Source organism: Pleurodeles waltl, chromosome 5 (assembly GCF_031143425.1).
Source record: "Pleurodeles waltl isolate 20211129_DDA chromosome 5, aPleWal1.hap1.20221129, whole genome shotgun sequence".
In the NCBI taxonomy this organism is placed as follows: domain Eukaryota; kingdom Metazoa; phylum Chordata; class Amphibia; order Caudata; family Salamandridae; genus Pleurodeles; species Pleurodeles waltl.
In genome coordinates this window covers 424,270,103-424,286,288 of record NC_090444.1, presented here as the reverse complement: position 1 = coordinate 424,286,288, position 16,186 = coordinate 424,270,103, and the positions used below count along the sequence as shown (strand labels likewise).

The 16,186-nt window shown below is 44.4% G+C and overlaps 1 protein-coding gene across 2 annotated transcripts in view; it reads left to right on the top strand.

Moving 5' to 3' along the window:
- The window catches only part of EML6 (EMAP like 6), an 854,573-nt gene that overhangs the window by 628,498 nt on the left and 209,889 nt on the right, over window positions 1–16,186 (top strand). For both annotated transcript variants that reach the window (XM_069234186.1, XM_069234187.1), the window contains exon 21: window positions 2,869–3,010. In XM_069234186.1, the coding sequence (XP_069090287.1) occupies window positions 2,869–3,010 (142 nt within the window). The remainder of the gene's footprint in view (window positions 1–2,868; window positions 3,011–16,186) is intronic.

Genomic DNA, 16,186 nt, shown 5'->3' with positions numbered 1-16,186 from the left:
CCCTCCCCTTTAATGACCCCAAGGACTCCATGCCCCAGGGCTGGCTCACTAGCTGTGTCCTGGGGAGCCCATCCCTGGAACACAGCTGTTTCCCTGTCTGCACTGTTCTGACAACTGTGTTTGCTCCCACCTGGTGGGACCATTTTCAAAACTCCTGCCAAAAGGGAGCACACACAAAGTCTGCTCCCAGTGGGCGGAAGCTTTGAAAATGCTCCTTTTGGCTGGGAGTAGACTTTTGATCCGTTTCCCTGCCCTCACTGTTGCAGGCTAGGAAACAGATCAAGAGATTGCTTCTGCCCGGAGAGAGCAGCAGAAATAGATGTTCCCTGCATACTGGAGCAATCCCAGCATGCAGGCAGATGGCTGAGATGGCCTTGGGTCTCCCCCAGCAGCCCCCAACAAGTCTATGGTGGGTGCCCTGGTGCCCTTAGGTACCACGACACCCACCTTTAATTAATGCGGGCCCCGGGGGATTGGGTCCCTGGGGCCAGCAAAGACTCAGGGAGAGGGGTTGGGTTAAAAAATCATGGTCCTAAGGGATGGGGTCCCCGGGTCCCTTTTTACACTTGTGGATGTGGTCCCAAGGAGCTCCTCTCTTTAATTATCACATTGGGCCCTGGGAAATGGAGTCCCCCAGGACAAAATAGGCCACATGACCACCCTTCCCTTGAAAATATTTAGGGCCCTGGGCGATGGGGTTCTGCGGGCCTAATGAGGCTCAGGGAAGGGTCCATGAGGGCCCCCTCCTTTTAAAAGATATATGGCCCCAGGGTCTACTAAAGGCTTGAGGAGGTGGGCTGCATGCCCCCACTTAAAAAAGCATGACCCTCTGGGATGGGAGCCCCAGGGCCTAATGAGGGTTGGGGAAGGGGTACACTTGGCCCCTTCCCCTTAAAAAAATAAATAATAATAAGGCCCTGGAAGGTGGGATCCCCAAGACCTAGTGGGCTTAATGAGGGTCAGGAAGGGGGCCACTTGGCCGCCTCCCCTTTAAAAAACATTCGGGCCTTGTGGAGAGTTTGCTGTAGGGCCTCATGTATTGCATTGCATTTTTAAAAGAAGATGCAATGTTTAAATAAGTCTAGACATATTTAACCATTGCCAATTTAATAGAATAACTGCCAAAAAAAATCTGGAGGGTGGGGGGGTAGTGATTTTTTTATAGACTGGGGGCGTGTCATTATAAAGTCTGAAGACCACTTCCTTAGACATCGCTCTGACCGCACCCAATTCTTCATATCCAGTTACATTTTGCATTCACAAAGATTTAGAAAAGTGCCCCTGGAAAGCTACCCCATTTTTTTTTATTTTTTATCAAGGAATAGTCTTCAATTTTGTCTATTCTCATCTATGTACACACAGCCACTTATGCATGCCTAATTTTACATTGTGTAAAATTACGCAGTCATAATTAGCTTTGTATAAGTTCTAGTGCAGTTTTTATTTTTATTTTTTTTCTTCAAGGCAAAAAATGACGAAACCTGTTCTCCTACACCCTGCCACATCAGGGGTATTTCCAGCCTATTTCTTTGAATAGTTTGTGCTCTGAACGGGAGTACATCTCGGACATGTTCTGTGGTGGGGATGGACCGAAAAGGTTTGTGAATGCCTACAAAACATTGTGAGTTCGTGGAAGTGAACACAATTTCCAGGGTATCCCGACTCTGTAATGCTCTCTCTCTTCCCATTCAGGAGCACATCTTACTAGTTTATACTGCAACATACTTTAAGTAATATTATGTGTGAGGAAATCCATTCATGAGTCTGCAGTGGCATTCCCGTTTTGTGAATTGCAAAAGCGTTTTTTTTCCTTGCACATCAAAGCTCTTTGCAAGTGTAAATTGCGCTAGCACATGCAGATGGCTTACAGGACTACATCATTCACACTTAGGTTATACTTCGGACTGCGTCCAATTTTGCGTTTCCCTGCAGCCTGAACAGTGCTTAGTGAGTCTGGCCAGTTGATTTTCCTACTGGTCGAGAAGCATGCATGTGTCACATACAGGCACCTACGAGTCTAACTGTTAGGATTCTTGCAAGAAATCACGATTAAGTTTATCAGCTGCTCTTTTACAAGGTGTAGGGTGAAAGCAGTGGCGAAGCTATCAGTAGTGGCACTAAGGTCAGGGCTTGGGGTGAAGGGCCCGCTTGACCCTATTTAATGGGTGTTTTTAACTTTAAAACAAAGGGCATTGTGTCTTAATTGCCTTGCTTGCGCTAATGCCCACGGCGCCCTTCCATCGGGTGTGGTTTGTCAGCAGATTAACAGAAGTAGGTCACTTGTCTCATGTGACAAGGAAAGTGGTGACGCTCATTGTAATTGGACCCCCAGCCAGTCTGCCAGAATCCTGTTACTGCTATGTATAGCTGGCAGGGTCCAACATGCACACGCATCAGTCACCCGTCGTATGCGGTTCACATATATGGGGAGACGCACACAGTGCACTGCCACAAGTCGTTGAACATAGCTGTCTTGCAGACGAAGCGTGTATACTTGTTGCTAATAAACTACCACATCAGTACTGAAAAATAACTGTTCGGAATGGAGTAATTATTAAATTGAGACTGCGCAATTATAGGAGAAATATAGAGCGCGTGCCTTCGGCAAAATACAGTTCCGGCCATGGAATCCTGTTGTTTACCAGAAGATTTGATTACTAGAAAGTCGGGCGTCCTCTGGAATAGGTCATTATATATTTAATTGTATTACTGTACTCTGGTAGGCCCGCCTGACCTTTACTTTTAATGGAATTATTGCCAATTTCTATCCTTGCGCTGCTGAGATAGTGGGCAGGATGTTTCAATATGGCGGCGATGAGATCGGAGCACTGTAAAGTGAGCTGACCTTTCTGAGTTCTTTCTGAACAGGGCCACATGGAAGGCGAAGTCTGGGGGCTGTCAACCCACCCGAACCTGCCCATCTGTGCTACAGTGAGTGACGACAAGACCCTGCGCATCTGGGAGCTGTCCTCACAGCACCGCATGCTGGCAGTACGCAAGCTCAAGAAAGGTAACTTCAAATGCTGTTTTGTGGGAAACTTTTAAGACTGCATTTAAACTATATGCTCACATCATCCTTTCCAGCAGGAAGACGTTGCTTGGCTCTAGTCCAATATTAGTTATGTAAGTTTACACTGGAGTATCGGATGGTTTATGAATGTTTCCTGAACACCTTAAATTTAGGACTCTTGCCAAATAACCCTTCATCCGTCCTGAAACAAAAGTTTTACTTTTCATGTGCAAGGACAGCTAATACATATTTTAAATTGATCCAGCTCAGCAATTCCATGTTTGACTATTTGTGAGGGACACGACATGCAGTGTGGAGGTCCTTTCTCTGAGTTGCAGTCCAGTTACAGTCCTGCACACAAAACACAGGACTAACAAAACATGCTGCTTATTATGCAATGAGGGCCATACAAACTGTGACTTTCTAGTATGGACTCCTCAGAACCTTAACGCAAAGAAGGCATCTGTAATGAGCCACCCAGGATCACCCCTTGGTAGCACACTGCCCCGGATGCGCACCTTGTATCCTTTGGCCAGGCATGGCCAGCCGCTATAAAATAAAGGGGTCCTAAACCTCACGTAGGGGCATATTTATGCTCCGTTTGCGCCGGAATTGCGTCGTTTTTTTGACGCAATTTCGACGCAAAACTAACTCCATATTTATACTTTGGTGTTAGACGCGTCTAGCGCCAAAGTCCATGGAGTTAGCGTCATTTTTTAGCGTGGACACCTACTTTGCGTTAATTATATGCAAGGTAGGCGTTCCCGTCTAAAAAATCAACTCCGAGGCATGTGCGTCGGATTTATACTCCCGGGCAAAATTCACGCCCGGGAGTGGGCGGGTCAAAAAAAATGACGTACGCCCGCTTTTGCGCCGTTTTTTAGCACCTGCAAAAGGCAGGCGTTAAGGGACCTGTGGGCTCTGAAGGAGCCCAGAGGTGCCCCCCCATACCCCCAGGGACACCCCCTGTCACCCTTGCCCACCCCAGGAGGACACCCAAGGCTGGAGGGACCCATCCCAGGGACATTAAGGTAAGTTCAGGTAAGTGTTTTTTTTTAAAAAAATTTGTGGCATAGGGGGGCCTGATTTGTGCCCCCCTACATGCCACTATGCCCAATGACCATGCCCAGGGGACATAAGTCCCCTGGGCATGGCCATTGGGCAAGGGGGCATGACTCCTGTCTTTGCTAAGACAGGAGTCATTTCTATGGGGGTTGGGAGTGAAAAAAAATGGCGCAAATCGGGTTGAGGCGAAAAAATTGCCTCAACCTGACTTGCCCCATTTCTTGACGCCCAAGCCCCATATCCTCCTACGCCGGCGCTGCCTGGTGTACGTCGTTTTTTTCCAAGCACACCAGGCAGCGCCGGCGGCTAACACCGGCTAACGTCATTGATTAAATACGGCGCCCGCATGGCGCTTCAGAATGGCGTTAGCCGGCGCTAATTTTTTTGACGCAAAACTGCATCCAAGCATTGAGCACTGCATCAGAAGTGCGCAGTTTCCCAGGCATGACCACATACTGTGGCAGATTTATCCCTAATCTAGCAACAATCGTTGAACCTTTGAGGGCCTTCACCAAGGATGATGCTGCCTAGACATGGGGCCAAAAGCAACAAAAAGCATTCCACAGATATAGATAGCCCCCCTGAGCAAGGTAAATATGGCCTACTTCAACCCAAAGAAAAAGACAGAGCTACTAGTCGATGCAAGCCCCATAGACCTAGGGGCCGGGCTCATCCATGAGGTGAAATGGGGGAGATGGGCACCATTAGCATTCGCCAGCAAATTGCTTACGCTGACTGAAGCACGGTATGCCCAAATTGAAAGAGAAGCCCTAGTCATCAAATTGCCATGCAGACACTTCCACTCGTACCTCTACGGAAGGTCCTTTAGAGTGGTCACCGATCACCAACAACTTGTCCCACTGTTTCGAACTCTGGGCCATCCAGCTGCAACACTACCACATGGAAATAGTCTATCAGCAAGGCTCCAAAAACCAAGCAGACTTCCTCACACACCATTCGCCCCAACTCATGAAAAAAAATGTGCAGACAGCACCAACGCAACAGAAGAATACGCCTGCATGGTGTCATAAGAAGCTTGTCTGCAGGCATTCAGCCTGCAAGAAACTGAAGACAGTATGACCAATGATACAGTACTGATGAAGGTGAAAGGAGCCCTGCAGAAAGACTCATGGCAGGACTTCTTGCGTGACTCACAGGGGCCATACAAAGAGATGCTCACAAAACTATGCAGGGTACGTAACAAACTCAGTACCATACAAGATGGCCTCATACTGTGGGGTCACCGGCTAGTAATCCCAGAAAGTCTTCAACATTGAGTGACAATGCTGGCCCATGGTGGACATCAAATCACCGCAAAGTCACACATGCGGGAAAAAGTATGGTTCCCACATCTTGAAGCCACAGTGGATGACCGGGTGTGACAATGCACCATGTGCCAACTCATCACCTCCCAGGAGGTGTCAGCACCCATCATAACGGATGAACCTTGCACCGTCCCCTAGGCAAGGTGACCCTAGATTTTCGGAGCTTCCCAGATGGGAGAGTCACTGTCGTCCTGATAGACAGATACTCAGAGTATCCAAGTGTAGAAGTAGTTGACTCAACAGCATTCACCAATGTTGCACCCGTGTTGGAAAAAGTCTTTGCACTATTCAGCCTCCCAGAAGAAATCAAAACAGATAATGGGCCACCTTTTCAAGGATCGTAATTCAAGGAACTGTTCGAACATCTGAGAATACGACATCGCCGCATCACACCCCAGTAGCCACAAGCGAATAGAAAGGCTGAACGCTACAGGCGCACCCTGAACAATGTCCTTCAAATCGCCACAGCTGAGAGGGCCAATCCTGAACGCAGCCTCCAGAGATTCCCATGAGAATACTGAGGGACACCGCATTGCACCACACAGCCCTCTCCCTGTTCACTAATGCTCAGTGGGCCCAGAAGTGACATGATCCCAATCCATGCGGGAAGTTCGCCACCACCCTATGATCCTGTGGGTGCACAAGGCTGGCACATGCAGAACAATGTGCGCATGAATCTGATATGACGTACGACATCATGGCAGACCGTACCACAATATAAAGTAATTATCAAAGACCAGAGGCCTGGGTGGAAATTTAGAGCACCTTTAGAACCAGGAGTATGGAGAGTGCTCATTGTACCAGGCACCATGATCACTGCCCGAAAAGGTAATGAAAAAGTAACCGGAAAGCTGATCTAAGCTCACAACAACCTGAAGCAGAAGAGGAAAGCATCACTATAGACATCTTAATTGAGGATGATACACCTTGCAGTGCTACTCCAAACACCAGAGCAAGCCAGCGTGGGAGATAGAAGTGACATAGACCAGAACACAAGAGAGACAGCAGTCCGCCCTCGTCATCAGCAATACAACCTCTGACTGAAACCTCTACCAAACCAACTGCTCAGAGATTTTTGTGTACCAAAACGATAAAGTTCAATACCGAGTTGGGAAGGGATGTAGTAAGCCACCCAGGACCACCCCGCGGTAGCACCTTGCCCCGGATGTGCACCTTGTACATCCTCTGGCTAGGCGTGGCCAGAAGCTATAAAATAAAGGGGTCCTAGACCGCACATGGTCTTTCACCTCTACCAGCAACCTGTGTGCATCTGTGTATTCATTGATGTCAGCGGTGCTTAGTATGAGACAGGGTGTCTGCGCAGTATGGCGTCACCCTGCTACAGCATCAGCTTGGGGCTCCAGCTCGTGGTGGTATCAAATTAAACATAAAGATCAGAAATTGCCTTTTCTGTATATGAGGAGGTTTCCAAAGTTAAAATAGCATTTAGCTTGGAGTGTTGAAAATCTTTGCCCTGTTCCTTGGATTTCTGTTTATTCACATTCTGTTGAACATTCACTAAGGTTAGAGATGGCGCCAGAGCTCTTTGTTAATTCTTGATTGCTCTGAGTTCTGGCACTTACAGACTTAGCCTAAAATATTTGAAGCACTGTTGACCTGCTGAGACTTGATTCCTCTACAAAATGTCTTGGCCTTTGTCATTGTCATAGCTGGAGGCACAATTTTGTTCATTTTCAGTTTGGAAGCTATATTCTGAGATACAGTGTAAGGCGTCAAGTTGGATCCACATGTTTTTCCCTAAATCTTGTAAGTGAATTAATGTAATTGGCACCAATGAATTTAGTAATAATGGGATTTGTGTCTTTAAATAATTGAGTGTATGAACTGTATTAGTTAATCCAAAGAGTGAAGTTGCCATTTATTATTAAATTAAAGTAACAATCTGCAGGCTCTGGAACTATGCCACACATATTATCAGCAAATGTTGTGCAGGGGTTCTGGGTTGATAAATCAGTAGCAGGATCATGGGTCAATTTGGAGCTGTAGGAAATCAGATTGTTAAACGTGTAAAGCTATGAGGAAGAGAGAGCACAATCGCGTTACCACAGTCTTCAAACTGCCTGATCCCTTACGGTAATCAGGTTTCCATGGGCTCACTCAAAAGCAGCAAACCTCCTTTAGAGAAAAGCATGTGGTACATGTGCAACAACTAACTAAAAAATGATACTGTGAAGTAATAAAACATAACGCGTGATCCACTGTTGCTGGCAAGATGACAATGTACAAACCACATAAAAGACGTATTACGTGGCAAGCATCAGCCCCATTAAATAAACCAGTACAAGAATGTAAGTAAGTCCCTCTGCGCACAGAGAATGAAACAATATGATTAGAAGCAGAACAGTTATGGTGTTCAAATGAAGCCATTTTCCATAAGAAGGCTAAGACCACAAGAAATACTGTATTTAGAATGACATGTGGAGTTAAAATACAGGCCCAATACGATATTGGCTATCAAAAAACATGAATTGGGAAGACAAAGAAGGGAAAGACCCAGGTCACCTAATCCTAAACAACACTTTTTGTTCATTGAGATGTAACAACCTTAACAACAAAAGAAGAAATAAATGTAAAAGCTCAAAACCTAATAAGATAAAAGACCTGAATGTAATAGGTAAAGTGCAAGAATGCTGATGTGAATCTGAAGTGTGGAGCAAAAGTTGTATCAGCAACAAATTATACATACTTGTTGATAAAAACAAATCAGGTTTGTGCCTTATTTTCTCAATACAGCCACACCTGAGTAACACTTGATATGTTATTGTAGCTGAGGAGTAGTTAGGGAAGGCAGCAGATTTTTTAGTAAAACAAAATATTTAAAATATATTCAAAAAGGAAATAACCTTATAACTTCACTTCCAGCATCTTTATCCAGTTTAGGAATGAGCTGCATCAGCTTTTTTAGGGAAACAATTACTTTGAACAGATGTTTTTAAAAATTAAATCCCTTTCCAAGTTCACTAATTGTGATTCTACCAAGTTGCTCACAAAATACTCTTGATAAAATAAACATACCTGAATTTTATACTCTATTCCAATAATCGTGATTGGGTTTTCCAACCCTGATCCATTGTTTCCAGTTCTAGGCGGTTCACTACAATTCAAGTGTCCCGTTCCAACTGGCCTTCTGGATTTCTCTTCGGGAGCAAATATTTCCCTTGTAACTGTTTCACTGAAAAAGGCCCAGTTTAGTTTGGTCCAATGGAACAGCTCCTTCTCTCCTCTGCTCCTTCTCCCCTTCCCACCCAAAAAGGGAAGCTCTGCAAAACAAGAAGGAGAAATTCCCAGTTGTAAATGGTCCACTGTGCTTTCTCTGCTAGTGGACATTCTGTGCCCTTCAGCTACAGGAAGGAAGTTTCACACGGCCCAGCACCATTCTCCAGTAGGATATCGACCCCATTATCCTTGAATGTCAGCAATATATTAGGGCCACTAGTCCTGGAACAACCTGGTGATCCCACAATTTCATGAAAGAGCTATATACATCTCTCTCCATAGTCCTATATAACACCGGAGCAATCTCTGGGTTCAATAAGGAGGGAAGTTTTTCCTTACGTCATCGATTCCAAGTCTGTCCTGGGAGTGGTTCCAGTAGGGTGCTTTAAATCATGCCATCGGGTTAATAGGACTAAAATTCCTAGACATGACTGCCTAGATTTTGTGGTCTGGCGTCCACGTTGGCTTTTTGATATTGGTGAAATTATTAACATATAATATGCTTATTTACAGGGGCCTTCAACCAGCTTCTTTTCCATTGGTCTATTGTAATTCACCACCCACTAAAGAATGCAGAATAGGGCAGTGGGTGAGCCCATTTTAGCCACTGGCTAACTTCACTCTGGGTGGTGGCATTCTGCAAAGACATAGAAACAGTAGTCCCCTTTAGTGGCAGGGACTACTGGTCCAGTGTATGCTTTTCATGACGCAAAAATGGGCAGGATTGGCTGATGAAACAAAAGTATTTTTTGTCGTCTGTAGTTAGTTTCACTGGTTTTAAGCTTGTAGTTCTGACATGTGGTGTGTTGTCAGCACTTCATGTCTTCTTGCACATTATGCTGGTTATGATAGTGCTTCATGTTGGAGCGGGGATACAGGTGTTCCCATGTCTCGAGTGCTGGTTAATGACAGCTGGCTAACTAAAAACAGAGTTTGATTTTCCACTGCGCAAGATTATTTTCTGTTGGTCTGGATTTGTATTGTCTGCTTCTTTTCCTCACCTTCAGCTTTCATATCACCCCATTTACTAGTGATAGAGCTATTGTCCGGTGCCTTCAGGACTTTTCATCACCCCTGGAGGACAAGGTGCTTTTAGGAAGATGTTCTTTCAGAAAAGAACCCATCTACACACAGGAAAATGTGAGTAGTCTTCCCAGTATCTGGAGTTCTGCAAGATGTGGCATTGGGATTGCAAGACCTTGGTGACAGCAATTGACCTAGCCACTTAACTGAACACGAGGGCAGGCGATCTTATTTGCTTTCTTTTTGCCAACTTATAATGTCATCTTCCTCCAGGGGAGGCTCTTCCTGTAATTTCACAGTGAGACACCAATCAGGTGATTCTCTTGCCTTTCACAAAAGTGATGGAGCAGTTGTGTTCAGTGGAAGCTTTGTCAGAAAAAGAGACAGGTGAACCTGTGATGGGTAATTAGGGGCGGGGTGGCTATTGGAGCTGTTACATTTGTATTCTGCGTTCTTGCCATCCACTTTATTCATGATGAATCTTCTTATGTGGGAGCGGTAGGTTATTCATACTAACCTATGGAGAGGGCTGCCTTGTGATTGGGTCTAGGTTGAAAGAACTTGAGCAAATCTGCCTTATCCCTAGGTTGGTGTGTATTACCATTGCTGCTGTTGTAATCAAAGTAGGGCAAAACTGCCAAAGTTAACTTTAAGATTTATTGCAGCAAACCCTGTGACACCCTTGTGGCCAGGCACCACTCTCCTATTGATTCCGGTGTTCCAATATAAACAACTCAGGAACACGTGACATGTGGAATCAATCATAATAGCTTTCCAGTCGAGTTACATTTACAACACATCTCTCATTGTACAAAACATACCTATTATGTGAACATCAGATGAAAAGTGTCACAAGAATAAAATGTTTGCCTAAACCAATTCACATGTACATGACTATGACTAACCATGGACTCAAACCTCAATGTATGCACACAAAACTCTAACAATGAGATAAACGTTCAGCAGCAAAATAGAGCATAACCTAGAAAAAAGTAACAATCCCAGTGGTGAGCTAGAAAAGTTGGTGGTCTGCGTCCATTACTTTGTGGATTGTGTAAAGACTTGCAGACATGTTTGATACCACAGTCTTTGATAAAACAGGTTCATCTCTCCAGATCAAGCAAGATGAAAAGCCTTCTCTTTGAAAAATATATCTTAATGCACTAACTGTAGACTGGATGGTGATATTCCACATGAACACAACTTCAAGTCATTTAGAGCTGACTTCCAGCAATACTGCAGTTAGGCTCTCCTACAAAGAGAATCAATAATGGGCCAATAAAATCCAGACATAGATTATCCAACACTATTTTCATGTCACATAAGTGCTGGTTGTGACTCACCACATCTAACACTACCTTCAATCAATTCTCTTCCTCCTTACACACTTCACAGTTCATGATCCATCTCTTAACTTGCTCATCTAACCCAGCCCACCAAAAATCTCCTTCAACGTTCATTGTCACAGTTTACCCTTTGTCTCCTTCATGGGCCAAGGCTATGAGTTTGTCTCTAATAGAACACTGATCATCACATCACTTTCACAACTCCTTAACAACCGCATAACATGGTTGAACCCTTTCAAGGAGTGTATTCTTGCTCCTTGTTCCATTTAATTTAAACATTTACCACCTGCAAAGTGTGATCTTCTCCCATTGCCTGAATTCATCATCCTTAGATATAGAGCTTTCAAACCCTTCCATGAGACTCCCGGCACTTGTCACCACCTCCTTCATCTCCATGTTACTTTCCTCCACAAAAACATCAGAAAACCTGGAACAGCTCACAACCTTATTCTTTCTTTCTTTCAACCATGAGCATACTATACCATTCAACTACACTCATTGAATTTATCTGCTAATTTAATTAATCTGAGTTCCACCAGGTCTCAATGCTCTTAACAATGGCTTGTAATCAGTCTGTAGGACAGTTTTGGTGCCCCATATATAAGTACAAATACGAGTGATGGCCCATGCTACAGCAATGCATCTCATTCCAAGAATGAGTAATTCCTCTCACCACTTGAAATAAACCACTGCAATCTTTTCTACTCTTTCACCTTAAATTAAGTGCTCTAAGTATTCTATTTCACTTTGTAAAATTGTGCACTTTCTCTTGCCAAGTGTGAAACCTGAATCAGCAGTTCAATTCAGAACTTGTTCCACTCTCTTGTTATGTTGTTTCTGAATATCAAGATTTCATCCTGCCCGAAATAACATGACAATTTCAAATCCTGAAAGAAAATTTAACATAAGTCTTTGGAAAATACTGGCTGTCGGACACAGCCCAAATGGCATTCTAATTAATTGGTAGACACCCTTGGAGTTATGAACACCTTTACTCCTTTAGATTCTGAAAGCAATTTGAGCTCATGGTAAGCACTTCTAAAGTCTAACTTCAGAAAATACTTATTACTGGATAACATCAATATCATATTGTTGATTTTAGGAAGTGGAAAGCAAACAGAAACTGCATCCTTATTGAGACTTTAGAGATCCACACAAAATTGCAACAGCTTTGTTGGTGACAGCCACAGGACAGATCCGTTTAGTGACATCCACAGGCACATTTACTCCATCTTTGATCATGTGACACAACATAGCCTTATTTCAGTCCTGATGGCTTGTGGTACTCACCAAGTGATGTATCTCAAAGGCACAGGCCCTTATCTTATTACTATTTTATCAACATATCCTTTCACTTTTCAAAGTCTGCCTTTAAAAACACTGTCAAGCTTATCAAGAACTCCATCTAGATTATCTTCTCTGATTACCATGACTTGTTTCAAGGCTGTAGGATTAACCACAAAATCAGATTGTGTGTTCCACCTAATATTGATGGACCTAAATTCACAATTTACCCCTTACAACTTATTTCCATATTTCTCCTTCCAAGAATTTAGTTTTGCTAACATAAAACCTCCTACATCAATATTAGAACCCCAAAGCCTTTCATATTCACATCCTTTGAGTTCAGGGGTTCTCTTGGCCAGCTGTTAAGAACCAGATCTCTTGGTTTATGGTGTACCAAGTCCACCACCAATGGGACCTCTTTGGCATTAATTGTAAAACTGCTTTTAGTCTGCTGTTCCTGTTCAATTTTCAGATTATATTGGTGTGTCCAAACTAATACGGGTTGCACAAAATATTGTTATCAAAATAGGCCAAAACTTCCAAAGTTACCTTGGAGATTTATTGTGACAAACCTTGTGGTGGCCTGCTGGTCAGGCACCACTTGCCAACTAATTCAGTGTTTCAATATGTAACTCTGGAGCAGGGTGCGAAATCAATCATACTAACCATTCCAAAGGATTTAAAGTTACAAAAGCTGCACATTGTCATTCAGTATACACTGTGTAAGGCGGTAGCGGAAAGTATTTTGTTTGGTGCGCTGAAGAGGAATCAGTTTTTATTCAAGCAAAACTAACAGTTTTGTTACTCTCTGTGCTATCTATGTACCGGCAAAAATGTGCTGGGGATTTATTTGCTCACCTAATCAATCTTCCTTGTTCCCCCTATACAGGTTGGCTCACACATGTCTTCACTGTTTACCATGCTTTGGAAGGGCATGGCTTGGTTCTTGTTTCGTCCTTGTTTTGTGATGGGTTCATGATTGGACCTCACAGAAGGTTATGATATGTGTTTTACTTTGACTGCGTAATAAAGTGCCCCTTTGTATTAGGTAACCACCCACTTTTTTCCCACAACGTTGATGTCTATGACTCTGTCAGTGCACCAAAAGTCTGCTAAACAGGCCCCAGTGTCTGTGCTCTCTCTCCCTATATTGTTATGTCGACTTGGCAATTACCTAATTGGCAATACTTTATTCCTCTGTAATGCCCTAGTAGATGGTAACCAGGGTGCCCATGGCATAGGTGGTAAGGGGTACCCAGGGGTGAAGCAAGAGTTTGTGTCACCATGGGTGACCCTCCCAAAGTACTGATGGCAGGCCTGCCAGTGCAGACTGCTAGAGCGGTGCAAACTACTTGACCCTTAGCAAGAGTGGCACAGTCCCATGCACTGCCTTATATGTATGTCAAACACCCCTAAGGTAGGCCTCTGCAACCCAGGAGGCAAGGTGCATTACATTTAACGTGCAGACATGTAAGCATGAGCTTCTATGTCTCATAGCATCCTTTCCAATAAGTTATGCTATAAGTGCAGGTAGGTCAATGGGGGGCTGAAGCCCGGGTTTACCAGGGCTGCTAACTCCATGATGGTACCAGCAAGATATGCCGACTTTAGTGTCAAACAACATGCCTTCTCTCCCCAACACGATTCTCGTGTCGAGGGACTGCTGCCATGCACCCAGGTGGCACACTATTTCTGGGCCACCTGTTTGCCACCCTCCTTTGTGCTCTGGCCAAGCAGCCCACACTTCTTCCCACGATTCCTGCAGCCAAGACAGGTTTCTGACCTCCTGCCAGGCAGCGTTGGTGCCCCCAGGAGTCAGAACAAAGGGATGAGGTAGGAAGGAGGTCACACCTTCCTCTCCTCAGCCGGGCTAGTGCATAGAGCCATCAGGGCGGTGAGCTTGAAAGGCTTCACCGCACCTGATAGCCTTCAGTGCTGTCCTCCAGCCCTCCTCCTGCTCCCAGGCACATTTGCTTGTGGTCAGGTGGGAAATTAGATATGCAGCACTGTGCACACTCCCAGCAGGATGATCATAACTCTAGGGTGGGCAGCCCAGTGTTAGGAGTGGCAGAATAGAGGGTTCTGAGTAGCCAAAGGTGACCTGTCCCACCAGATGTGGTCACTTCAGGGGCAGATTAGGCTTAGGAACTAGCTGCCCATTGGCCACTAGCCTCCACACCCTTAATTCCCCTAAATCCAGGATTTAAGGGACACCCTGACACCAGAACCATAGATGTGGTCGACCAACTTCAAAGAAGGACCTAAAGAAGCCCTGCATCACCGACAATGTGACTCTGCCCCCTGCTACAAATCAAAAGAGGGAAACTCTGTCCCTGAGGTACCAGCCTGGGAACTGCATGATTGACCTTCGTCCTTGGTCAAAGCTTGTCACTCCTCGCCAATGGGACACCTGTGGAAGCCAGAGCGCCTTCAGTCTCCATTGGACCTGTGACACCAGTCTCATTCAAAGTGCAAGTAAAAACAGCAGCAAGAACTAAAGTTTCACTGGTCATAGGCCCGCTCCTGGACCGATGGAAACCAGGTGATTCAGTGGCTACTGAGAGTTTTAGTTTAGCAAATCGATATCTCCGGTTCTTCCGAACCTTAACGTTTTATTTTGGTGTCCAAAGTTGTATAAAAATAAGCTATTTTTTAATAAATTGGTGTCAGATTTCTTTTGAGTCGCATCAATTACTTATCATCCATGTTTGAGCTGCGAAATGCTTAACACATGTTCCTCGAAGTAAAACCTGACTCTTGCCCCACTAACAGGATTGAGCTGAGAGTTTACTAGTGTGAATCCAAGGACCATCTCTGAGGTATTGTGATAGTTTTACACGGTGAGGACTACACCCACACCACATAATACTCCACTTTCTACAGACTGTATATTTTCTGTCTCCATATCTGTTTATCGTATTTCAGGATTTCTAGCTTGCAGGGAGCATGTGCCTCTTGTTTTATTCTGCCTGACAGATCTGGGCTCCTTTTGCAGGTTTTTCAGTTTTGGGTCCTGTCAAAAAGGGAAGGGGGACTGCACAACCTACATCTTCAAGGGACCTTGAGTTTTATATTGTTTGGTCTTAGAAATGTTCCAGTTGGCCAATCCTAGTTGGAAACACTGGTCCCAAGGAGGTCAAGACAGCCCAAAAGCATACTATTGTTCTCCTGCATCTTTTTCTGCAAAAACTAAGCCTTCTTGGGGGCACCAAACCCATTTTACCAAACAAAATAGTCTTTCTCTAGCACTACTCAGGAGTATTCCTGGTAGGGACATAGGTTAGACTACAGCGTCCCTTTCGATCCACCTCTTTGCTACACATTACTGTCTCAACCCAGGGAATGTAGGGATGAGCACCTTGATCAGTCTATGTGAAAGGTCTCTTGATTGTATTATCTTCTCAGAACCACCTCCTGGGCAATGCTCTTTTAGTATTGTCTCATGATGTTAGGAATCTGAAAGTAGACGCATCCAAAGGAACGTGCGTAAGTACTTATTTTTGGTAACAATCTTTCTAGCGGATAATTTGATTTCGCAGCAAATCCATCCTCCATCACTTTCTGAGGGTCAGTGTGACTTTTACGTTTAATAAGGTTTCAAGTTACTTTCTGCTCTGTGTTCCTGACGATTTTGTCAGCTTGTCTCCTCCGGTAAGGGCATGAAAAAGAGGAAAGGAAAAGCAGAGCACGCGGATGGCAACATATAAAACTCCATAAGTTTGAGGTAATGGGGTTAATCTGGTTGGTGTTGTAGCACTATCTACTGGAGAAAGAGAGATATTTTACCTTTTAAAGTCCACTCTGATGTCTGGTAGAAATTAATGAAGTGATTAATCTGCAGGTAGAGTATCCACCAGAAAGATTGTTACCAATATTAAGTAACTTGGAGCCAG